Here is a 26,039-nt window from a genome sequence, read left to right on the forward strand (position 1 = left end):
TCGCAGCCAGCCCTGAAAGCACCAACCATAATGCCAGAACTACTGATTCATAGTGGTGAAACGATCACAGCAACCTGTGTCAAAGTGAGGCAAGTGTTTTGGGCTCCAGAGAGCCTATTTAGAAATTACTACTATAGCTTCTTCAAGCGGCTAAGTGGAAATCAATTGGCTTCAAATACCTGTAAAGTGAGAATATTGGTAACTTTTCTCCTAAAGTTATTATGACAGTTAATAGGATAGTCTATGTGGCTTTGGACCAATATCTATGTGTTTTGTTTTGCTTTTAGGAAGTGGCTAACCAGCTAGGTTCCAAAGAGTCTTTGCACCGTCTCATAACTCAGAGTTCACCACAGCTGGGCAGTGAGGACATGAGCAAACCCCTGGAAGAGCTGCAAGAGGCTGTGGAGATGCTGAACAATGTGGTGAAGGAACGGGAGTGGGCCATGGAAGTAGCAAGCGAGAAGGAAAACCTGGATCATTGCAGGCAGGCCTTGAAGGACAGGGAAGAAACTAGGGTAAGAGTTCCCATGTGCTGTGAAGGCAGTTTTCCCTGATGGTTCAGATAGAAAACGCTGCTTTGGGAAGTGGTGTTGGAGCTGGTGGTATTGGGGCAAAATGTGAGTAGTAGATTTTATTCTGGTTTCATAGAGGTGGAAAGAGTTCTAGTTAAAGGATCTGTCTGTATCAGCACTAATCTGGTGCAGCTGTTCAGGAACTTTGGTTTGTCTTGGTGCTGCCCTTTACATAAAGATCTTGCAAAGTCTCATGCAGTTCAATCCTATCTTGCACTGGAACCGGCAGGCCAGGAGGCATGTACTGTAAGTATCCAGCGCAGGATTGGGGGCAGAAGTGGCTCAGTCGGAGGCAAGGGGGAACTCTTACCCCTGGGTAAGCCACCACAGCCTTAATGGGTCTCCTCAGTCTTGTGCCACCTCAGGAGGTGGTGCAAGTCCAAGGAGAACGGAGTGGCCTGTAGCTACTCCGCACTGCTCAGGGAATGGGGTTGGGATCCGGCATAACTGCTGGGTCCCAGCCCTGCCTCCTGCTCTCCGCATACCCTCCCCCTACCTTGGAACACCTCCCTTCCGCCTCCTTCCCAGACCCCTGCATTGGCCAAGCTCGGTGGACACAACCCTCCCTTCCCAATTCAGCACAGAAGTTGGACGCTGCCTTCGAGGGCTGGCATTCATCCCTGTGCTGGCCCAGACTCCTGAGGAGGCGCAAACGCGCTTTATGGCATGTTTGCAACCCTCCTGGGCCAGTGCAGGGGACTTGCGCCAGCCTAGGGCGCAGTTAGTGGTCTGTGTCAAGGGATGTGCAAAGGGGGATGAGCTGGAATATTTTGAGATACAAACACTAACTCGGGAGTACAGTAGTCTTAGAGCAGAGGATGGAGATCCAGAGCTCTATGGGCAACAGCTTCTTCCCTCTTAACTATAGAGGCTCATATGTCTAGATGATTCCGGCTTCAGAATTTTGGAGCAAGGTGAAGATGATCCTGTCAAGTGGCCTATTGCACAATGCACCATTCCGGAGCTTCAACTTTCTCTTTTCAGCTGACTTGGATCGTCTCACAGGTGGAGACCATGAGGGGCAGGACTGAAGCACTGGCTCAAGACATCACCCAGGCAGAGAGGAGCTTTGCCACAGTGAAAAGTGAGCTGGATCTGCTAGAGCTACAGGGCCTGCTGAAAAGGCAGCAAGAGATAGAGGTGAGATCACTGAAGGCATTGACTCTCAGCTCCTATGCACTGAATATTGACTCAGATTGGGCTTTGTTCCTTTCCGACTTGATCTCTTTGACATCTAGGTTTACTTGCTTCTATTCGATGCACTGATGAGTTTTAAGTTAATTTACTCTTGTGCTAACCTCAAAATACATCTCAGGTTTGGAATGTCATGAACCGTTCCAGGTGAACAAATTCAAATTCTTTATTTCTGAAGCAATATCCTCCTTAGGGGTGGGTGTGGGAAGTCTGATTATGAGCAACAGACTGGGGAATTATGTAGGTTCTCAGGGCCATAGGGTGGTAGCAGTTGATTATGATCCAAGAGTCAGTGGGTGTGAAATGCCTGCCTATTTGCATAGATGTCAGACTGACAACAAACTTAACACAAAGATGCGGGATCCAGGGTTGAAGGATGGGTTCGCCAAGGATTAGCTGGTTTGCTTGGGACAGTTCAGGAGCCATGGTGTGCCAGGGAGGATGTTGCCCACACTTTGAAAGTCTGTCCTTCTATTCAAGCATCTGTTATGCAGGTTTCAAGTTTTGCCGTTGATTCTGAGGTCTTGCTTTTTAAGCTGTTAAAGGATCCTGTCCTATTGTGCATTTTGTTTTTGATTTCCTGAAGCACATGAGGGTGTGAGGAAGAAGGTACCTTTTGTGTTTTCAAACAGGAACACAATAATTTATTGTTGGGAAAAGATTCAGGAGTTCATCATTCTGAAACTAGCTCCCCTGTGTTCTCTAGAGTGATATGTCTGACCTGGGAGGAACCGTGTTGGAGCTGAAGAGAAAAGACCCTCAGCTGGAGGAACATTCCTTGGTTGATGTCTGTGATAAGTCCAGATGGGTTCAAGAGACCCTCGAGGCTTGGAAAGAGCTGCAGAAGCTGGTGCTGGACAATGCAGTTCGTGGGCAGCAGGCTGTTTGTTTACAGAGATTCTTCAGAGACTATCTGGCAATTATGTAAGTTTGTGGCCCCCTAGTGTTCTCTTCCTATTTCTAGAAGCTTTGGTTGCAAGATACCCTACACTTGATAAAAGGTATTTCCTATTTCGGTTCTGTTGGACCGCTTCTCTGGTGAGTGCACTGGCTGCCAATTCACTTCCAGGCCCAATCCAAGACACTGGTTTTGACTTTTAAAGCCCTTTAGCAGTTTGGGACCAGATTATTTTAGGGACCACTTTCTCCCATACGTTCTTGCCTGTCTTGTAAGAACTTCAGAAGTGGCCCTGCTATGTGTGCCACCCCGATGGATGGGGAGGGGCAACAACAAGAGGTAGGGCCTTCACAGTTGTGGCGCCACAATTATGGAACTCCCTCCTGTGTGATTTATGAACTGCCTCTTCTCTCATTCTGGTGGGAGCTAAAAACATTTTAATTTTGTTTGGCTTTTGTGTAGTAGGGAAGGTGTTATCATTCATTTTGTTTAATGTCGTGTTCTATCTTTATTACTATGGTGGCTGTTTTTCACTGCTGTTTTATTATCTATGCTATTTATTGCTGTTTTCCCTGTTTCCTCCTTATCATGTGGTGATAAATGAGCATCCTTCACAGTTCAGAAGTTCTTTTTCTGATCAATTGTAACATTCTCAAATTCTCAAAATCATAGTTGGCCATGTTGGTTCAAGTTTTCAATGAGCTTCTTCCTGGCTTGGTGATCAGTTAATACCTTTTTCCAAGATCCATATGGATTCCTTGTGACTTTAATGGAAGACTAAAAGAGAACCTTGGTTGCAGTTTAATGAAGTGTAAAGTCATACTTTCTTTGACTCCCTAGCTCCTGGACAGAGGATACCCGAGCTCAGATCTTCTCAGAGAGCCCAAGTGTTCATGGTCTTTCAGAGACTCAGTGGGAGGAGCTGGGCAGCAACATTGAGACTAAGTTCAGAGAATTTGAGGAGTTGGCAGCAGCAGGATGGGAGCTGGTGGCCAAAGAGCACCACTTGAGTGAGACGGTAAGTAGGAAAGATCGTGTGGCAGAAATGCCCTAGAAATTCCCAAATGAAAAATTCTTTTGAGGGATCAGCTTTTGAGCTCATTTGGGTAGCTGACAATGTAACTATGCGTAGTTGGCAAGAGGCTTCTGAAGCTGTGGCAGCCTTAAAGGAACCCAGTAACATAATCTTGCTGGTGAGTTACTCATTCAGAGATAGGCCTGTCAGCCAGCACAGGTAAGATGGTTGAAGCTTGGACAACAGGTTGATGAAACTCAGGCAGCACTATTCAGTAGCAGCTATGGTGGGTATAGTGGATTGAACAACTTTCCCTTTCCTGCTCCTAGGAAGCAAATGAAGAAATTCCTGCTAGGAAATGCATCATTCCAACCCAAGTGAAGAAATCTAGACTGGCACCCTTATTCTTCATAAGAATACAGAGTTCTGCATTCAGAAGGGAGAGGCAAGAATGTCAGTCAGAAATTGTCTTGTGGCCTTTTTTCTCACTTTTTTCTCCATTTTTTGCTCTGCCATTAGATAAAGGAGCGATTGGAGGAACTTCAGAGCATGCTGGGATGGGTGATGGTGCGCTGGCAAGCACAGAGTTCCCAGAAGGATCCTAGCAGCAAGAATGATGGCTGGAAGGTCCAGGATGCCACCGTGACCGTACATCAGAACTGCCCAGTGAGTATGCAGTTGCTGAGTGACTTTGAAAGACAAGCCACACTGTTGGCTTGTCCCAGTAAGGTACAATTGTAACACTGTAGGTCAAGAGATGAGAGGGCTCTTTAAAAACAGTGCTTGGAGATGGTTCAGTCTTCTTTTAGCTCTGTGGAGGAAGGGACAATGCGAGAAGAAGATGGGGAGCCTGATGGCTGCACTTTTAGAATCGGACTGCAGCATACCTGCCCGCTTATCTGGCTCATTCCCCTGTAGCGTTTTAAATCAAAACAGGAATCACAGAGCATGCTGAAGATTGCTCCCAGTGCACTTTGGATTCCTTGCTTCATTTAAAGAACCCAAGCAGAGGAAGGTGTAATCTTGTATTTTCTTCCACTGGGCTTTTTGAACAATGGGAAATCTAGAGAGTTCTAGGAGTGATTGCAGCATCCTCCACATCTCAGATTTTTATTAAAGAGCCCGTGCAGGAAAAGGGGCTGGTAAGGAGGCTGCCACCATCAGTGGCAGAGTGGAAGGAGGTGGCAGACTTCTGTTTTCTATCCCCCCTGCTCCCCCACAGTCCACTGTTTGATGTGATTGGGGTCATTTGCTTCATGAATGGGTCAGTCCTGGATGTATCTTGGGTAAGCAAAAGGGATTTGGTAATTGGGAAATTCAGCGAAATCTCATGAATTCTGCATTTAAAACTTAGAATAAAAAGATCTCACCAGCCTTTTCTCCTGAAACACCTTCGTGGCATCCCTTTACCATGAACCAATGAGAACAACAACATTGAGGTCTCAACGGGAAACTCGTCAAGATTAAAGGACCTTGTTGTGGGATGTATATTCTTATCATATGACAAATGATAAGTTACCAATGTAACACACAGTGAAAGTTTTTTGAATAGATGAGTTCCTCCAATGAAGTTGCACATCTGAGCACAGTAGCATTCTTAACTTTTCAGCAAATTGGATTCACGTTGAGGAAAAGGCAATGAATCACTGGCAGAACCCATAATAAAACTTTCAAGTCCTGACACTGATACAACCTTGGCTTGCTAGTAAAAGGTCCTGTCATTTAACACCTAGAGAGAGATTAATTTTTGAGTTCTAGGCTACAGTCATGAAGTCTAGATCCTATCCCGAAGTTCGCCCTAACTCTTTAAAGCTTTCTCAAGGGAATAAAATAAAACTAAAAAGTAGTTAGCTGACTGAACTACTGAAACTCACGTGGAGCAGTATCATGCTCTACTACCTAAAAATACATCATATATTCCAGCCTAAAACTCAAGGAACTCTAAGCTAAGACAAATGCAACCTACCACCAGCAGAGCTTTTCCCCATCTAGATGCTAAGACAGGAACAAGAGTTTTTTATAGTTGGGCTTTTCTAATCAGCCATCTGTTAATCTGATCCTAACCCAATTATCTCATTACACCATTCCACATCTAGTTATCTGTTTCCTTGTTCCTTATAGGCACCTATTGTTTCAACCTGTACTTTGTTAAATCTGAGTGTTAGTTTTACTAAGGACAAGGGTGCAGGTGTGACTGAGACTAAGCATTTCCTTTTTTCTGTTCACGTTGTTATGATGCATATCGATTTCGATGGCCTCCATATAGATCCCTGCTTGGTACTGTTGTTCCCTCACCAAGATCTGCATCTGGTCAAAGCTGATCTGATGTCCAGTACTTATATTATGTTCAACTACTGCTGACTTGTCAGCCTGCGAGAGTCTGCAGTATCTTTGGTGTTCTTGTATTCTAGTACTAACCAACCTTTTGGTAATGCCAATGTAAACTTTATGACATCCACACGGGATCTTATAGACACCCATTGTATCCCATGGTGGTCTGGGATCCTTCACAGAAAGCAAACACTGCTGAACCTTTTTTGTTGGCTTAAAGACTGATTCAGCGTCCACCTGTCCCAGAATTTTACTGATACAGTCGGATGTAAGATAGAAAGATCTTTGTCCTGTGCCTCCTTTGTTCTCATATCAAACACCATCCGTTCTAGGAACCAGAGCCTTCTCGACCAGTCAATGGGGGTACCCATTTTGTTCTAATGCCATTTTAACATGATCCAGATCTTCTTGAAGATATTGGGTCTCTGAAATTCTTTCCACCCAATCCGATGATTGATCAGACCCTTTTTTGTTTAGGTTGGTAGATCCTTGTGCATGTGTTTTCTAAAGACCTTGTGTCCCAAGGGCCATCATTATTCCTTATTACTAACACGTTCAGAAAAGTAAGTTCACCTTCCTTTTCCATTTCCACTGCAAATTGGATCAAGTAGTAAATACTGTTAAGATAGTTCAAAAAGGAAGGCAGTTTATCTTCCATATGACAAAAATGTCATCAGCATATCATATCCATACCAAAGAGTATGGCTGCACTCAGTATACTCAGTACCATATTTTTGAAATCTTCCATATATAGGTTGGCCACTGCCAGTCCACTGCCAGTCCTATTGTTTGACTACAAAAAGTTGCTGCATTTGGACAAGTATACTAGTCACCATCTTACAGATGGAGCAGAGCACTGTGGCACAGAAGGGTTGGAGGAGGGAGGCAGTGCACAGTGCTGGAGGGGGTTGAATGGCACACGGGAGAGAAGAAAATACAGCACGGCATCAAAGCAAGACCTATTTCTGATTTTGACACAGTTCCACTCACATTTTTTTCTCCTTTTATTTGTGAAAAAATAGTAACACAACAATTAAAACATAGTTCCACTCATGTAACGGCTTTAAAAACCATCCTATGCACACATAGATGTGGAAAACCTGTATTGGACTGTGGTGTTCAAGTAACTTTTTCTCAGTGAAAAACTCTGTCGAACAGGACGCAACAGGAAACTGTGTTCCAAGTCCTGGGCTCATCCCCAACAAGAGATAGAATGTGTTAACATGAATTTTCTTCTGCTGTCTGCTCACAGGATTATTTGCAAAGTCACTGTGTGGAGTACAGAATGATGCACTGGAATTGGTCATCATTATCAAGATTCTGAGATGGTTAGAGTGGGGATAGAACTTGGGAACACAGTTACTATGCAGAGTACAATGCTAGGATACTGAAGGAGAGAGATCCAGTTTGGATGCAATTCATTTTTCCCTAACATGCAACATCTCAGGGTTGTTTCAGTGGCCAAACATCAGCTTTGGCTGTGTGTCAAGTTCAGTCTGCATCACAGCTGACCACACTATGAAGTGGGCTGCCTTTCTAAACTGTGGTGCAGCCAGGTCAATTTTCAGTCCCTAACGAGGTGTGCAGAAGAAGTTATTCACTTCTCAGCAGACTAAAAAGCAATCTAGCTTTTTGATAGACAAAACTGACAGTTTGCAGACATGGCGGCTGGCTTGGCCACCTTGTTTGGGTTTATTTTTTTCCTGACCCTGCTCTTGTAACTTTACCCACAGCTTGACACATAGAAATGTAATAGGTGAAGTTTTTTCTCAGCTTCACTTATTTAATTTCTAAATGTCAGGCTGCTGTTACAGGCAGGGAAAGTACAAATACAGAAATTAATCTGTGCTGAATTGGACTTAGTGAATGCACATTTGTTTATTCATTTATTTTAAGAGTTTGATATCCCATCTCTTAGATAAAAGCCCCACAAGGTGGCTTACAACAAAGTTTAAAATATAACAGCAGCAAATGGTGTAATGGTTCTGGAGCTGAACTTAGACCTAGAAGATCCAGGTTCAAATCCCTGCTTGGCCATGAAGCTTCCTTTCTCATCTCAACCTACCATGCAGGGTTGTTGTGAGGACTAAAGGAACTATGTATACCACCCTGACCTCCTTGGAGGAAGGGTGGCATAAAAATGTGAAAATTAATCATAAAAAATTACAGGCATGCGCTGCTTAACAACCTTCTGCTTAACAACGGACTGCATATAGGGGTGTGGTCAAACCACAGTAAAGAGGCTCTTAATGAGTCAGTCAGGACTCCCATAGCCTGCAGCAGAGTGTCTGTATACACAACAAAGAGGCTCTTAATGTAAAGAATAGGCAAGTGGTCTCCAGTAGCCTGTGCAGCCAGCTAGTGTCTGACAGGGAATGTTGTTGTGCCTGTTTACACAACAAAGATAGTAGATAGGGCTAAATGTTCACTTAATGACCTAACTGCATAAAATGTCAGGGATCGGAAAACATATCCCTGTCGTTAAGTGGCGAATGCTTGTAAATGTAATAGTTAAAAACAGCAAGCGTAAAATAATTAAAACTGTAGCCATGAAGGATGATGTCAGTGAAAGGCCTTGCAGAATAGAACATCAATATTGCCACAGGTCAGGGCAGATTTTCCATTGTCTGAGTCAACCTTTGGGTGAGAAGGAAGCAGATAAATGGGAATTCTCAATTCAGGGAAGGGGCAAGGAAAGTTACTGTATTAACTCTGTTCTTATCTTGCATGTGTTTTCTTGCTTCACAGAATAAGGTGGTTCCTGAAGTAGGTGTGCTTGAGAAAGACGAAGGAATTCCACTCGCCCTCCTCTCCCCCCAGGATGATTCAGCAGTACAACACCATGGGCAAGAGAATGAATCCAGCTCCACTGCAGTCCTGTCTGTCCTAGGTGTTCTCCCAGTGAACCAAGAGAGATTGGAAGAAGCAGAAAGCAGTGAACCCTTTGAGACAGACGTCCCCAAGGAAACTCTGGTCCTACAGTCCTCAGAGACACCAGTGCTAATTGTGCCACAGCCAGGCCCCAGCAGCCTGGGAGGCACCGTGAACTTGATCCTGAGCCTTGGCAAGAAAGGGAGGAGAGAGGCCTCGGGAAGCCAGGCTGAAACATCACAGCCAAGGGGAGAAGAGGTGCTGCACAAGGTAAGGAACTGATTATATTCTGGGCACAGCATGGGTAGAGCTGCTTAGAACCTCCAATGCTATCAATAACTCTACCCCTAGAGCAAAGGGGAAGGAAAATTTTCTGATGGATGTGATGCAAAGCAACTCCAAAGAGGTTTGACAGGTCAGTGCTGGATGTGAGGACCAGTGTTTGCTGGCTAAGCAGCAGGATTCTAACATTCTGGATAAAGGAGACCATCATCAAGGAAAAGCACCAAATATGCGCTAGGCACTGTGTAACATCAAACCAGACAAGTCCCTGCCTGCAGGCTGACAGTCAACAGCCCCCTTCCTTACCCATGAAAGCAGCTTCAGTGCATACTTGCAGCATGTCTTCTTTGTGTGCCGGGTACTACTCTTCCTCATCACATCCCTCCTTTTTCTCCTGGCTCTTTGAAGGTCATCTTTGTTACTCCTTCACTTTTCTTTTTATCTCTTTCTCTCCTCAAATCCAGCTATCTGAGAGTAAATCTTCAGCCTGTAGAACCTTTTGGAAACGTTGCCAGGGACTTTTAGGAAATACTTTGAGTAGTTTAAAGAGAAAGAAAAGGCCACCCAACCGGCATGTGGAGGAGGTAAAATTGCCTGGGGAGTGGACAGGAATGCATGCCAGGCAGAGTGACTGCACGGTGCAAGGAGTTCTCAACTAACCCACCACAGTCTGTTTCCAAATGCAACCTCTAAACCCACGGCACAACTATCTCCCAAGTTGTGGAGGTCAGGCAGATACTTCTCTGACTTATCTAGTGTAGGTGTTGCAACTTGCCCTGGAACTGGGCAAGGACATGTCTGTAGGAAACGCCTTCTTTAGGAATTTGACTATTTTGTGACATCTCCAGGTTGAACCTCAGGTTGGCCGTATATAGTACAAACAAGGATGCTGTGGCTTTCATAGTTTAGTAGAAGGGACCATTTCAGTTGGCACTGTTTGGTCCTATCTTACTAATCTTATGGTGAAAGAGGCTGCATCTGCAGAAACTTCCTCTTCTGAATAATTGTTGAAGGTGCAGGACTGGTACCGCTTATGTAAACTGTCAAATGCAGGCATTAATGCTGCATCAGTGCAGTGGAATGTGGAGCCTTCTCCCTCTAATACAATAATTGCATCACACAGTGACAGTACTGGCTTTCCTAGAGAAAGCAAGGAATTAACCATGAGACATTGCCTTTTGAGCTGGTTTGAGGTCCTGACAAACTAGTTTCTTGTGAGGAAATGACCCACAAGGCCTTCTTTCTTTCAAGCACTTGCTTTGAATTATCTCATTAGTAAGAGCATACTGTCTTGTGATGGCTTGGGGATGTGAAGAACTAGGAGTACAGAGAGTGCATGTATTTGTGACAAATGAATCTTCTTAATCACTCTCTTATTAACAATCTTTGGTTTCTTTGCTATGCAAAAATGGTATGGAGGAGATAATTGGGTGACACAGGTGGGTGGGGTGGAGGGAAGGGAGGTCTGGATTCTATGAGCTCTGGTGACCAAAACAACTTTCTGGAGGCTCTTCTGAGCATGAGGAGAGAAGGTGCCATAACTGCTTGCGTATATTGGGACAGAGAGCTTCAAGGGCACAAAATGAAATCATTAAGAAACCCAATAAGGGAAGTGAATGTGATTTCAGCCCTGGAGCAGTATCAGCAGTGGCGTTCGACTTCAACATGTCTCCTACAGAAAGTGTATGGTATCTCAGAGAGAAGGACTTACCAACCTTTTGCTGATGCGCTGGCTTTCTGCATACAGAGAGGTTTGGTTTTCCTTTGTATTTGTTACATGAGAGAACATTCGAACATGCAGTTTGTCCCATCTGCAGTCTCAGGTGGTACAATCCAGAACCATATCTTGCACATTTGAGTCAGCCCCGAGCTGTCCTATGCTGTAATCCTGTGCCTGTTGATTTGTTTGGCAAGAGTAGTGATCTGTCATCGCTGCACCTCCTGTCACTCCAGGCTCCTGAGCCTTTACTGTAACACTGCATGCAGAGATTTGAAGTCTCTTTTTTCAGGCCTCATTATCATGCTGAACTGGTATGGGATGGAGTGCACTCGGTACTTCTTGAAAGTTGGGAATACACCCTCTTGCCTGCAAAATCTTCAGAACTGGGTCATTCCAGCAATAAACTGGAACTATGGTAGTTATTTCCCTCTAGGAGCAAATTGGAGTGATTCTAATATCCTGGAACCTATCTTGGGTTGTCTACCTCACTGGATGCTGTGTAACCTGACTGGGGGGCTTTCTGTGGTGTGTGAGGTGAGCAGAAAGGAGCATGTGCCAGTGCATGTCAGAAAAAAAAAAGAATTGTGTGAACAAAGTTTGTTGCTGTGCCACCAATGGACAGGTAAGCTTGGGCTTCAGTGACCTTGAGCAATTGGATTAATGGGCCTCTGAATGCCTTCTCTCTGTCTCTCCATGTAGGTGAGCACCTTTTTGCATGTGAAAGAGAAGGATGGAGGTGGAGGCATGGCCCCTAGGAGTTCAACCATGCCACGACCTGCTAAGCAGGCACCTACCAGAGCCAACTCTACCCCACTGTCTGGTACACGGTGGGGCACCTCTGCCTTCCATACTTTGCCCAAGATCAGCTCCAGCCTCTTCATCCAGAACCTGAAAAGAAGAGGTAACTCAAAGGCAGAGGATGCTCAGCTGCTCACTTTGCAAGGGATCATGGGAACAGAGTCTACTGATCAGCAGCCTGTGCAAGAAGAGAAGCATGCCACCCGTAGCACCTGGCCCCCTAAGTGCCACAGGAAGGCACTTACCTTGCAGGGCCTGTGCTCACCTCACACAGAACTGATGGACTATGTGAAAAACCCATTGGCACAGGCTATTGATGCCGAATGCGATTCACCCAGGGAAACATCTGGATGGCGCATGTTCCTGAGACAGAACAGAATTACCAACAAGCCTGAGTCGCCCAAAGAGAGCAAAAACACATACCAGCGTCTTTCTCTGGGTTCTGTCCTAAGCCTGGAGATCCCCAAAGACCCCACTGTCCTGAGAAATATCAAGGATACTGTTAAGGTAGCAGAAAGGAAGCAAGCAAGCCAGACCTGTGGAGTAACTCAGGGAAAGACAGCTGGAGCAAAGGCACCAGAGACTGTGATCGCTTTACAAAAGAGAGTGCTAGAAGGGCAGCCTGCAGTATGCCAAAAGCCCATCAGGCCTAGGGGTGCTGCTCAGAGGTTCCCCAAGAGTGAAGGAGGCACGTGGTTTGAAGAGATGCGCATCAACCCAGGTTACAGCAGGCAGAAGCCTTCCTGTGTTACTGCATGTGAAGAAGACAGGTGGAGTCCAAAGAGCCAGAGTAGCTCCAGTGATGATTTCCTGGATTTCAGGCAGAACCGGCTGTCCTGTATTAGCCTGTTGCATGAGCAGATAGGCTGGGAGTGGGACAAATTAGCTGCTGCATTGGGTGCGACTGGCAGTGCCAATGAGGTGCAAGCTAAACAGTCAACTGACCACAAAGTCAGAGAAACATCCAAGGTGAAACTCAAGCCATCCCCTGCTAAAGCCACAAACTGTGTTAATGCAGCTTCCAGCACAATCAAAGTTAAGGGCCCTGTAATGAATGAGACACCAAAGGAGGACAGTACTCGGGGTGAGTTGGAGTGCTCTGAGGAAAGCTTTGTAGGAACCCCTTCCTCATTAGTCCACCTGGGATTCAAATCCCCCACCAAGCTATCTGTGTTTGAATGTGAAGTAAGCCATCAGAATGACATCCCAGAATCCTCTAGGCTAGGCACTCTAGTTCTGGCTCCAGGAGGAAATGCAACCAAAGCGCAAAAGTTGCCAGACATGGCAGAGGTGTGTCACCCTGCCCATGAGTTGTTTGAGGAAGAGGAAGAGGAGCTGCAGGCCATATGGAGTAATGTGGAGAAGCACAAAAGAAGCGTAGGTGTCCATGATGAGCAGGGAAGAAAGATGGATAAGGTGCAGAGTCCAGAGAGCTCTGATGGAAAACTCGTTCTGACATCCACAGATAACGTGCTGGTGGCCAAGTTCAGGCTTCCCACATCTTCCCAACATCTTCAGGGCTCAGAAGGGGAAAGATGGACCAGCAATGGGATTATTAGGAAGAGCAGTCCAAGTCAGTGTTGGGCATCCTTGCCATCGTGCCAAGAGCCGTCTGAGGGGACAGAGGCTGCACCCGTTGGATCAACACAGGGTACCTGCCCAATGAACCAGCAGATGCTCCAAGAGGAGGGCAGAGTTCTCAGCAAGGTGAGAAAATTGGGCTATCAGTGATGCAAGAGGGAGAGATCAGCTCTCTAGCAGCATTCCCCTGCTTAAGAACAAAGTGTGTGTTATTCTTTCTCACACATTCTCAAGATGCAGGGACAGAAGGGCTCATGGCTACAGTTCAACTTGTCATCTTCTAGCTCTGGGTACATCTCCCTTTAAAGTCCGTCAACACTGCCCAGGGGGAAAAAAAATTATAACCTTAGACTTTTGCTAGGAAAGGGTTTGATTATAATGTAAATTGCATTTAGGGGGAAAATTTCAACCTCTCTGGCTGCAAGTGGAGCTAATATACCATCATACAGGGCTGCCCCATCCCTGAAATGAAGTGCAGTGGCTGCCTCAGGCAGCAGTTTCGCAGGGGACACCCACCTCTGCCTGCTCATTCGTTTCCAGTACTGCTGCTGCTCCTCCCATTCCTTGGACTGCAAAAAAGAAATAAGGAGTGCAGAGTGGAAGAGGAAGTGTGGCAGAGACTGGTGGGATAGTGGTGCACTCTAGCCCACCACTCTTCTCCTCCACACTTCCTCTTCCACTACATTCCCCTTATTTTTTCCAACCCATGGAGTGGGGGGGGGGGGAAGACTGGAATATCACTAGCTAAGGGGAGGCAGTATTTGGGGCACTGCCTCAGGCGTGGAAAGACTTGGGCTGGCCCTGCTGTCATAATTTCAGTTTAATTGCCTGGAAATTTCCTTTCTTTGTTCATTATTTGTTTCTTTTCAGGTTCTTCCCAGTAAACTGGAGCTTCAGATGATGGAAGGAACTCTGGAAAGAAAGCATCTATTGCAGGCAGGAGGCAGAAAGGTATTGTCAGTGCTGCCTGATGTTGTCTTCTACTCTGTATTGATGGGCATACCCAGTGTGCCAATATCTGTTGATGAGTGACCGTAACATGCCCCCAAGAAATAGCTTCATCTCTAGGACATATTACCAGTACCTTGCAACACATGTTGAATCATGCAAACATGCTTACTCAACATGTGATGGGATTTTATTCTTAAAACAATACAGTCATAAACTCTGATGCACCATTAATGGTGGCATGACCCACCTTCATTCTCGTATAACACATCAATGTTTCTGCTTTGAAGGAGCAATGGTCAGCCAATGGTTGCCTGTTTTGGCTTCCAAGGAAAGGCCCGTCTTCTGGAAGGAGACAGGATTTATGGAACCTCATGAACAGGTGAATTCATACCAACCCTATACCTGATCTAGTTGAAACTTGTCCTTTTGCTTCTTTTTTTCTAGGCCAATTGCCGTTCCTGGAACTTGTTCCATACAGTGCTGATGAGGCAAACTTTGTGTTTCTACCAGGATAAGAAAGACACCCTCAAGGTAATTGTGGTCAGGGGGGTGCCCATAGAAGGCTAGAAATTTGAAATGGAAATGGGGTTAGTGCAGAAACATCCCTGCCAGACACTTGGTGCCACCCCACATAGTAGAGAAAAACTATCATCTTCTAGCTTTGTGTAGGTCTCACTTTAATTCCATTACAATTCAGGCCTCCAGCATATTTATATCCCACAAAAAAATACTTTACAGTCCAATCCTAAGTAGGGCTATGTAACTCTTTTATGACAGTGGAACACAGTTCCTCTGTTGTAGATGGTTATATGGTATCAAGTGTAGTGTGCCGTTTTGGGGCCAGTGTTGCAATGGTGACAGTGCCAGAGGCCTTCTGCTCCAGCCTGCTCCAGCAATGGCAGTGTGGGCAAAATGTGGCAAAAAGTGGGAAGAACAGAGTTTCTGGATGGGGAAGGGGCAGGCAAGAGGGGGGATGAGGAGGTAGGGGGTATATCCTGGCATTACCCTCCCTTACTTTCCTTGGAGTTGTGCTAGCAAAATGGCTGGTACAGATCCAAGTTGACCCATTGAGGCAGTGGGGCCTTGCCCCAAGAAAAAGGAACAAATATTCTCTTGCCTTGAGGAGGCCTCTGGAGTGCCCCCCCCCCCCCGCAGGATATAGTGTGTGGCACAGCTCCATCAACAGAAGTGGTATTTAGTTAAGCTGGGCTGTCAGTGGCTTCTCCCGGCTCGACATTAGGCAGTCATAGAATCAGTGAGCTTCAATACAGTGAAATGTTATATATTGATGTATTTATTTGAAAGCACTAATCTTATTCTCTGAGAACTCAGACATGTTAAGCAGTATAATCAGTAACAATGACCCACAATAACATTAAAATCAAGTCTAGCAGTAATTAGGAAATATTAAAACCAACAAAACCTCCAGTGTACATTAGCAGAAGAGCACAATAACCTGCCAAAGGCTCTCCTGCACAAAGATGTCCAAGAGGCTGGTTAGTTAGCCAGACAGACACATATTCTAAAGAGTGAACTTCGCTGCCATTTTTTTCCAGTGTTCCACTGCTTTGAGCTATATCTTGTGTGGCCATATAGGGTGTTAGTACTGTATGCTTGAATCTTGTTCATACCTGATACTTTTTACCTCCTCTTTCTTTTCTGTATTATTATTTTTCCTTGTTGGGAAAAAATTAATACAGTATTTTTAAAAAGAAAGCCCTACCCTGCAGTTCACATTTGATCAAACAAAGAAGTGCAGAGTAACAGCTGGCAGAGCATTCTTCAGACTGCTGTTACTTTTCCAGGATTGCAATCCTGTGCATGTCTACTCAGAAGTACGCTCCACTGGATTCAGTGAGCCTTACTTCCAGGAGATTGTGTGTAGGATATTGCCTGAAAGCTGCAAGCCATTTTCTTGTTTGATGCCCCCATTTTCAGATCCCAGTGGCCACGTCTTTGCTGACTTGTACTTTCATTCATTAAAACTTGGATCTGGTTCACTCTTTTGGAAGCAACAGCTTGACCATGATCTTTGCTCCCTTCTTGCAGGCCAAACTAGGGGGCCAAGGCAAGATTCTTATTCACATGGAAATGCTATTCTGTACTGCCATATTCCTTTCCAATGCCAGAAACTTTATCATTGCCTTCTTTTGCACAGCAGAGCTCCATGGTGGCCTTGCCGCTGAACCTATCCGGAGCTGTCTGCACTCTGGAAACCAAGTACACCAAAAAGACCAATTGTTTCACTTTGCAGTGAGTAACTCCAGCTTTCCCTTCTATGCAAGATAATATGTGCAGTGCTCTGAATACTCATGCTTTTTACTACTTCTAACATTGTGAATTTCAAAAAGAACAAGGTAATGCTGTAACCAGCGTGATTCTTGGTGGCAAAGGTTGCCTGCAGCATAGTGCAACCATGATGAAAAGAACATGGTGAAACATTACTTCAGCATCAAAAATATTGATGGTCCTTGGAGGACCCTCTTCTCTCTCTCAGATAACTGGGAATTTGAGGCTGTTGCAGTCCATTGTCTCTGCTCTGCACCTCATCACAGTTCAACTTGCTGATTTCTTTTCATGCCCCCAGGTTAAAGGATGGCGCCAAGTACCTCCTCAGAGCTCCTACAGAGCCACTTATGAAAGAGTGGATTGCCAAACTGCAGCAGAACTCAGGTAGGGCTGAAGTATTGTTAACGGAGCAGCAACAGGAGCACTAGTGGTTTCTTGATCCAAACAGGGAAGTCATAGGGCCAGATAGTAATTCTTATCTTCAACAACGTTGCTCTGGGATCAGAAAGGACACAAGTCTTTGTGTTGAACAGAGCTCCAGTGGAGTGTTGCACATGGAAGCTAAGGTCAAATTTCAGAAAGCATTTTCCATATGTATGCAAAGTCTGTCTTCCAGCCTCCAGTGGCTAAGTCATTTGGCACCTGGGGCCCATAGATTTTTGACACCCCCATATGACAAAATTTATTTATTTATCGAATTAATTAAATTAATATTTTCACATTTTTATACCTCCCTTCCTCTAAGGAGCCCAGGGTGGTGTGCATGGTTCCTCCCATTCTTTTGTCCTCACAACAACCCTGTGAGGTAGGTGAGGCTAAGAGATAGTAATAGTCATGACATAAAATGAATAATAATAATGACCAGAAAATAAATGCAGAGAATCTCTTCCCCACAAGCAATGGATGAATGTTAGTGCCCTCCCCTGCACATAGTATTCAGTGATATACTGCCCCTGCATCTAGAGATTCAATGTAGCCATCATGGTTAATAACCACTGATAGGCTATAGTCCACCACAAATGTTTAGAATCCACGTTAAAAGCCATCTGAGCCAGTGACCAACAACACCCATCTTTCCCACCAGTGGCATCACTAGGGTTAGTGTTACCCAGTCTGGTAACTTATGATGTCACCAATCAGTAGCTAACAAAAAATAGTGGCCAACTTGATGACACTCACACACCTGAACAGGAATCCGAGTGCTAGCTCTGATACATGGAAAAGGGAGCTGACTCATAACGTCTTATTGATTCCATGCTGTGTCTTTCTCTGTAGTGGCTTTTCTGCTCATACTTTTTTCTATATTCAAAGGTTTGCCTGAAGTCGATTATTTCCAGTCAGCTTCCCAGACTGTCCAAGGGACAACCTCTGCTATTAGGTAATTACTTGATGACCATTCAGTCCTCTAATGGATTTGGTGGGGATGAGGCTGGAACTTGTTGACATTCTTAATAATACTTGGCCTGCTGAGCACTCTTGTCCCACTTGCAGATAAGCAATTCCTACTTCTAAGCAATTATTCCATGCCATTTGGCCCAGTCTGAGCATAATTGCTAACAACCAGGTTGTGACACTTTTTTGTCTAAATGCGGAAGCAAGGTGGAAAAGGTACATTTGTATTTGTTCTCTTGCTTAAAAAAAATGTTTAGAGGTGCATCTAGATCAGGGGTGTCAAACATAAGGCCCACAGGCCAAATGCCCCCCCAAGCAATTTATCTGCCCCCTGTTATAATTGGGCTCTCCCAGCTTGATAATTGGGCTCTCTCATATCCTGAAAATACTGTAAGAATAAAGTTTTCACATTTTCTCCTCTGTCATTTGCAGCTAATGAGTTTCTTTGTGAGAACAAAGTGCTTATTTCTGTCATCATCTGTTTAATGATGTCACTTCTGGCCCTCAGCTGGCACCATGAATGCTAACTTTGGCCCTCTGTATGAAACGAGTTTGACATACCTGATCTAGACCAATTTGAGCTAAGGGTATTACTTATCCAGCTTGGCACTGGTAACTGTTTTTCTTTCCTCACCAGTTCCCTAGCCTCTGCCTTATTGGTGACAGTAACTGACCCCTTCATCATTTCTACATCCTGTAACCCACAATCTGCCCAACTTTCTCAGCCACACCAAGTCTACTAGCAGATTAGATTCCCTGTTTAGGTTCACTTTGCCAGAGTTCTGAATAAGATGACCTGCACTATTTTTGTGGGAGAGAGAATCTGGAAATAAGCCTGACCCTAACTTGGCAGCACAACTCCATGAATGTGAGAATCTTAACCCAACTGTTTCCATTCTTTCAGTGTGATTCCTGGGCATGGGGCTTCCCACTTTCTGGGCCTTCATCAGCCCCTTACGTCCAAGAGCCAGGAGGCCATGCTTCTGCCTGGACCAGGTGTCAGGATGCAGCTGCCTCAGGATGTTCAGAATGGCCCACCACAAGCAGGTGAGCTTAGAGAGTTCAAAACTTCTCAAGAAATACCCTCCTTCAGCATCTCAGCTTCAGTCTTCCACTGTAGAGGGTTTCTCACACATGCCACATGAGGACTTTTTCTTTGGTTTTTAAAACCATCTTTCCCATCTTTAAAACTGTTATCCCATCTTTCTCCCTGGTGGTGTTGCTGCAGAGGATATATGAGAACCAATGAATTGGAGTCCATCCTCTTCACACTGCAAGCTCTTAGGGCAGTGGTGTATCTGAGGAGGGGCAAGGGAGACAAATGCCCCAGGCGCCAAACTTGGGGGACTGGCACTGCCATCCACACCCCCCCCCCTGCAGCACTCAGTTGGTGCAGGTGTGTTGATCTGAGAGTCACCCCATGAAGGCCTTCCCTGAGAGGCGTGTGATGGAAGTGACAGTTTTTGACCCTCAGAATGCCTGGGGGGGGGCAGCAGACGCCAGGAGATAGCACCTCCAGGTGGGAGCAGCACAGTGACAAGGAATGCCATTGCACTGGGGCCTTGGGAAACTTGCATGGGCAGTTCAATCCTTGCAATTTCTCCTTCGTGCCCTATTAAAATGTTGAAAGACACTTCATATGAATATCCCTTCTGTGAGGGAGACGTCTCAATTGACCTCATAGAGAGTGTGAGCCAGGGAACAGAGAGCCTGTGAGTCATGTGACCAAGAAGCTGTACTGCTTCCACATGTTTGCATGTGTTGTAACCCAGTGGTTCCCAAACTCTGGGTTGGGACCTACTGGTGGGTTGGGACCTGATTTTTGGTGGGTTTCGAAGGGCTGGGCAGAGCCACCAATATAAACACAAGTAATGACAAGATCAAATATCTAATTGTCTCAAGCCCTGAGGCTTTTCAAAAATCAGATAACTGCTAATTGGCCTGCAAAGAACTCAACTCCTGGGTTTGCAAGGAGCTGAGCTCCTGCAGTTTGCAGGCATGTGTAAATACAGGGAGATGTTTCTTAGTGGATGCCACATAAGTTAGTTGATGCACCCCTAATAAAGAATTCCCAAAAGATTTAATGATTTAAAAGATTTAATGATTTTAAAAGATTTAAGCCCCAGGAGATTTAATGTTTATTTTTCTGGGGAAAATTTGTGAGAAATGAAGGAGAGCATTCATTAAAGTTCATTAATTGAAGGGGTGCTTCATTATGAGAAATAGATTGAGTCTTTTGTAAATAAACTTTGCTAACCATCTTGAATCAAATGAGAAAGGCAGGGCATAAATTCTTAAAACAAAAAATAATCAGGGAAGAGGTTGTGTTGCTCTCAGATACAGATGAGTGCTACAAGCAGGGCAGTGTTTCAGAATTGTTTGGTTTGAACAGTGGTTCCCAATCTCTTCAGCATCGGGACCCACTTTTTAAAATGACCCTCTTATCAGGACCTACCTAGGTTTACAAGACTTAGAAAAAGGAGATCTAGAAAGAAATACAGGTCCAGCCTATTTATACACAGCTTTTTTATACCCGGATTTGACTCAACACGAATGGCCCCTGCAAATGAGAAAGAATGTGTTGATCCCTGGAGAAGGGGAAAAATGCATCCCTTTAAAATCAGTTTTAAAAACTGAATAGTCCTTTAACAACAGCCTCCTTAATGACAGAGAGAGAGAGAGAGGGCCGCAGGCTAACAATCCATCAATCCTTCTCTCTCCTTTGGACCCCTCCAAATAATTAGTCTCAACCTGTAATATCTTTATTTACTTGCAAATATTTTTAAAATACATAGAAAAAACAAAAATTAACCAGATTAAAGAATTACAAAGAGAGGGCAAGGAAAAATGACTCTAATATTGCAAAAGAGTCAAAAATTGTAACCGTTTGACCAAAGGCCTGTTGAAACAAGAAGGGTTAGATCCCATCATGCACGATTTCTCTGAGTCTTATGCTCCAAGTCTCTACATTAGTGGAGCCTTCATAAATTGTTTCCAGTTAAAGCACACCAGAAGTATGTGAAAAGATTTCAGGCATCTTATGCAGGAAAGAGTGAAAGTTAATAGCAGGAGCCTCCCTTGTCAGAATCCTAATTTTAGGAGAAGTTGAAAATGAGTTTTACTATATTGGGGTTTGGATGGTCTACTGCTTTGGAGTTGAATCTCTTAGTCAACTTTGTTGGACTGTCCCAAAGGTCACCTACCACTTTCTCCTAGGAAATCCCAGAAATAACCAGTGCACAATATCTAGATATATCTAACTAGGGCAGTTGAAAAAATAACACCACCAATTTTTAACTGAGGGTTAACGTAAACTCAGATTTGATTATTTTCAACAATCCATTTATACATCTGTTTTCCACCCAACTGGAAGAATCGCTCACTGGTAGAATTCATGTTTTGCTGAAGGACCCACATTTAATCTCTGGTATGTAAAAGGATAATGTATTTAGATGGTGGGAAAGGCCTTTGCCTGAGACCCTGAAGTCTTGGAGAGCATCACTTTACTTGGATAGCATAGATAATTCTAATGGTCTGACAGTGCAAGGGAACTCCTTATGTTCATGTATCCTTTTTCTCCTTTTAGGAAATGGCCGTAGGCCTGCAGCCATTTATACAACAGAGCACACTCCGAGGCAGTGCTCATCTACAGAGTCTCCAAGCTCACAAGATCCTTATACTTGCCAAGAAGAGGACTGTGGGCTTGTGACAAACAAGAGGCGGTCTTATTCCTTTACCTCAGGTACACACTACATGGCCATGTGAGGGCTAGACAGAGGTGGGGACTGGAGACTAGTATCTATCGTCAACATGCCTAATACATATGTGTTGGGGCATGTTCACATGTGATATGTACTAAGATGCATGTGCAAAAGATCTTTTTGTCATTGCTGTGGCACACTAAATTGGAATCAATATTTAGAGGATTAAATTTAAAGTAGAAGAGAGCTCTTTCTATCAACAATTTATTAAAATAATTATAAAAAGGAAAAATGGGGAAAAGTAGAAAATAAAACATTCACAGGCAATATAAATAATAACAATTCAGCAATCTGAACTGAGTAAGTCCGAAATTTGTAATGTCTAGCATTGTGTGTGTAACAAGGGTGCTTATCTGTTCAAGTGGACAATTTTGTGAGTGAAGTGTTAAAAAAAATGGAGCAGAGACCTTTGCAGCTCTCTGCTACTTAATATTAAGAATACTCTGAGCTTCTTCATCCCTTCATTTAAATTTATTTCAAATATAAAATGCCTGGCCATCTGTTTACGTGTGACTTAAACATGTGTAACTTACAGCCAAATCCACTGTAACTCCCTGCATGCTGATGCAGTGGCACTAGCATGGGCTCTGATGAATTCTGCGGGAGAGTTTCAGCCTCAGGAGGCCTCCTCAGGGTAAGGGAACATTTGTTCTTCTACTGCCTGAAGCAGGTGCAACAGTTGTGCAGTTGTACCTGCTTTGGCAGGTCTTCAGGCATATGCTGGCACACAGGAGGCCACTTCAGCCTCCTCATCAGAGAACCAGCCACATGGATCAGCAGAGGCTGCTTTGCAACTGCTTTGCAGTGCGCATTATGCCAGTGTCCAGCTGGCATAGGATTGTGACGTAAATGTAGTCTGTCATTCTGCATGACCAATATGATATCATTATGCTATTTTCACTGGTTGGCTGTGTCCTTTCAAAGAGAGAAGTCAAGGTTCTTCTCAAAGTCACAAGTTAATTACTTGAAGTCACCACTAGATGTCAGTAGCATACTTGGCTTCCAATTTGCATGTCTGAAGTTCTGGCTTTTTAAGACCTGTGTGTTAAGACTTGTCACTTAATAATTGTTTTATGAGGGGTCTTTTAGCTTCCAAGATGTGCATTTGGCCAAGTGCTCTGATAAAAGGAACTGTAACCATCCCTAAGTGGCATTTGCACATTTGTATCTGGCGATGTACATCTAGAAGAGTAACTGGCAGAGGCAACCCTGAGAAAAATCACTTCATGTTGACTGCTTTGCAAGGACAGAACAGAGTAGGATGCTGTTCTCACACACTACTGGATGATGCCAAATGGTCTAAGTTAGAAAGGTCAGATTTCTATGCATGATTTCTGACAATAAGAGGTGCTTCTTCTTCTCTTCATATGGGACTGAAGTTCCACAGTAGCTCAGTGATAGAGCCCTTGCTTTGCATATAGAAGGTCCCAGGTTCAGTGCACAGTAACTCCAAGCTGACCTAGGAAAGCCTACCCGCTGACTACCCACCAGTCAGCATAGACAATATTGATTTAGATGGACCAATGGTGCATAGGGTATGTTCATGCAACTTTGGGTATGTTCATGTGGAAGGTGATAGTAGTAGTTTGTTAAAAACATTTAACAATATATACAGTAAGTATATCATGTAGTATGAAATATTTATACACTGCCCCTTAAGGTAATATTTCTTATTATATAAGGTAGCTACATCTGGGCAAAAACAAATAATCAAGGCCAGCCCAAGACCTCCTAGTTTGTGAGGCAGCATGTCAAATGCTGCTCCCCCTTTTCTGGTGATGTGTCAGCATCATCTCCTCCTATTCCCTAATTAGTAATGGAAGAGTGGAGTGGAGCAGGAAGAGTGAAGGAGAGCATCTGCTCTAGTCTACCACTCTCATCTCCTCCACCCTCTTCCACTTTGTTTACCTCTTTTTCAATCCAGGGAAGAGAAGCATCAAAGGTGTGTGGGACACCTGCCTACAATCAGTTGTGTGAGACAACTGCCTCAGTCAGCTTCATGACTGGGCCAACCCTGCAAATAATCACAGTTTAAAATAGTACAAGGGGAAAAAATTGTGACATCTGCTAGAATCAACGATTGAAAACCATTCAAAAGAGGAGAGTGTTCATTGCGCATTTAAAAGCAGATAGGGAAAAGGCTTTATGGATGTTCCTGGGAAGTAGGCTCTAAATGTTAGGCACCACCACTGAGAAAATTCAGTCTCTAGTATCCACCAGCCAAATTTGTGTGAGTCATGCCAGGAATCAAGGCTTGAGAGGCCAGCTGCAGAATTCAGATAGGCTCATTTAGGTGGAAACAGTCCTTAAGGTAAGCAGGGCTCATGCTATACAGGGCCTTTAAGGATCAAGGTCACACTTCCATTAGGCTCAGAAACACACTGGCAGCCAATAATTACTATTTTTATTTTTAATTTTGCATGTTCGAGGTTCTTTCTACTTCCATTATTTAGAGATGGGTGGGAAGTGGTGTCTTGGAAGCAAAAGATAATGTTCAACCTAAACTATCAGCCAGTCAAGGTCTATATTCAAATCTGCACCATATTAGAGGCAAACCCTGCTGTCCGTTGCTGATGTCTTGCTGCTGCTTTCTTAACTTCTGCTGAATGCTTTCTTTTTCAGCGACATATCAGAAGATTATGCCATTGTCCTTGTCCAAAGAACCCCTGGGGATTGGCAGCAGCTACTCAGTCACTCTGTACATTGGAGAGCAGGCACCTGCGACCCCCAGGCCCCGCTGCCATTCCTTCATGGCCATCCCTCGAGAGACCTTAGGTGAAAGAAGCCAAGGTGCCTCACCTCGCCAGAAGAGCAAATCTGTCTTCAGGAAGTTCTTTGGGAAGAAAGACTGATACGCCATCATGTTCCCTTCAGTCAGGAAGTGAGGGATATGGTTCTGCATGGGGGCCATATTGCTATGTTGTGGCCACTGTTTCTTGCACCAGCCTACAGAGGTTACCTCTTCTGCAAGTGCAGGAAGAGAGATGCAGGAGGGATAGGCCCAGCTCAGTAAAATCACTTCTTCAGGTCTGTACTCCACCTACTTAGCTGTGGAGCAGCCACGTAAGGGAACAGACTAGTGAAGAGGATCGGATTCCAGTATACTGCTGCAGGCTGGTTGTTCCCGTGGCCTTGTGACCTTTCTTTAAGTGTGCAGAGCACCAACGTTGCTTGATGTACAGGCTAATGGAGGGATTCGGGTAACACATTCCCAGGCACGTGTATTAATACTGTATCTGTGTTCAAACGCAGGAGGGTGGGAGAGTCATGTGGCTTTACTTCCTTCCTATAAAATTGTTGCATGTTTGGTGAATTTTTTTTTTTTCTTAAAGAAAACTTCCTTAGATCCAGTGGTCCTGGCTATAGAATTTATACAGGCATACAGATGCCACTTTTTTAAAACTCATCCTTGTTCTTGTGCCTTTTAATGGTAGTTTGATCTTCGCATGTTAGCAGATGATAATGCTAATCTCTGTGCTGTGAAAAGCTTCATCACCTGATGGCTGGAGATCAGGCTGTTGTGTCAAAAACATACCAGGTCATTTTTTTTCCCTTTTCTGGTCAATTGGCAGCCCAATTTAAGCAGAGTCTCAACTGGCCCCCTGAGGAATTGCTCCTTGGAAAGAATTAACTATCCTAATTTAGGATTATCATGCAGTCATTTATGCTATAATGTGTTTGTTGCATTCTTGTCCAACCTATAGAAAATCTTGCAATAAAAATAACAGAGCATATGGGAAAATTAGGGCTGGGGCACAGTATTAGAACTGTTGCTCAAAATCAAAGCAAATATAGTAGTTAGTCCCCCAACACACAGAGTCACACAGTTTAAATAAACGTTAAATTCATATTTAATAGTGAAATAATATAGTCACTTTAAACACTTTAACTTGGGAAAAAACTGAGGATAACATGATGGAGGAGGGTGTTTTTGATGTTCCTGAGTTATTCAAACATGGGCATAGAGTCATGTGATATTGATGGCAGAGGCTCTGTTGGCATAAACATTGAATTCCTCCACACACCAGAGTAATCACATAATAGCAAACATGTATGCAAAAACTTTTGTTTTATAAACAGCATTCATCAACTGCATTAAAACCAATTCATTTTAACAAATGGCTGTATATCTGATCCAAGGTAAGATTAAGGCTGGGAGAGGCACAGGGAAGTAGTAATTTGAGGGACCACAAAAAAGAACAATTACTGGTATGTATCCACCTTTACTGAACAGAAACAGTGGAACAGTCACTTTGATTCAAGAAACCGCATTTTCACTCTGCTTTCTTTCTTTCTGCACTAGGATGCCCAGTGCAGAAGCAATTAAGGCTTGTTTAGTAGCCAATTGCTTTTTGTCCAGAGACATTAAAACAGACACATTAAA

At 44.2% G+C, this 26,039-nt stretch overlaps 1 protein-coding gene across 3 annotated transcripts in view; it reads left to right on the plus strand.

Annotated features, from left to right (window-relative positions):
• The window catches only part of LOC136642367 (spectrin beta chain, non-erythrocytic 2-like), a 61,637-nt gene extending 35,598 nt beyond the window's left edge, over positions 1-26,039 (plus strand). For 2 of the 3 annotated variants that reach the window (XM_066618614.1, XM_066618616.1), the window contains 15 exons: positions 288-515; positions 1,557-1,712; positions 2,473-2,690; positions 3,505-3,682; positions 4,199-4,345; positions 8,759-9,151; positions 11,583-13,388; positions 14,133-14,213; positions 14,658-14,744; positions 16,372-16,466; positions 16,801-16,886; positions 17,814-17,880; positions 18,799-18,941; positions 21,481-21,636; positions 24,278-26,039. In XM_066618614.1, coding sequence (XP_066474711.1) covers positions 288-515; positions 1,557-1,712; positions 2,473-2,690; positions 3,505-3,682; positions 4,199-4,345; positions 8,759-9,151; positions 11,583-13,388; positions 14,133-14,213; positions 14,658-14,744; positions 16,372-16,466; positions 16,801-16,886; positions 17,814-17,880; positions 18,799-18,941; positions 21,481-21,636; positions 24,278-24,507 — 4,071 coding nt within the window. In that variant the 3' untranslated portion in view covers positions 24,508-26,039. The remainder of the gene's footprint in view (positions 1-287; positions 516-1,556; positions 1,713-2,472; positions 2,691-3,504; positions 3,683-4,198; positions 4,346-8,758; positions 9,152-11,582; positions 13,389-14,132; positions 14,214-14,657; positions 14,745-16,371; positions 16,467-16,800; positions 16,887-17,813; positions 17,881-18,798; positions 18,942-21,480; positions 21,637-24,277) is intronic. The other variant, XM_066618615.1, reaches the window with a different exon arrangement.

This window comes from Tiliqua scincoides, chromosome 1 (assembly GCF_035046505.1).
Source record: "Tiliqua scincoides isolate rTilSci1 chromosome 1, rTilSci1.hap2, whole genome shotgun sequence".
Classification (NCBI taxonomy): Eukaryota; Metazoa; Chordata; class Lepidosauria; order Squamata; family Scincidae; genus Tiliqua; species Tiliqua scincoides.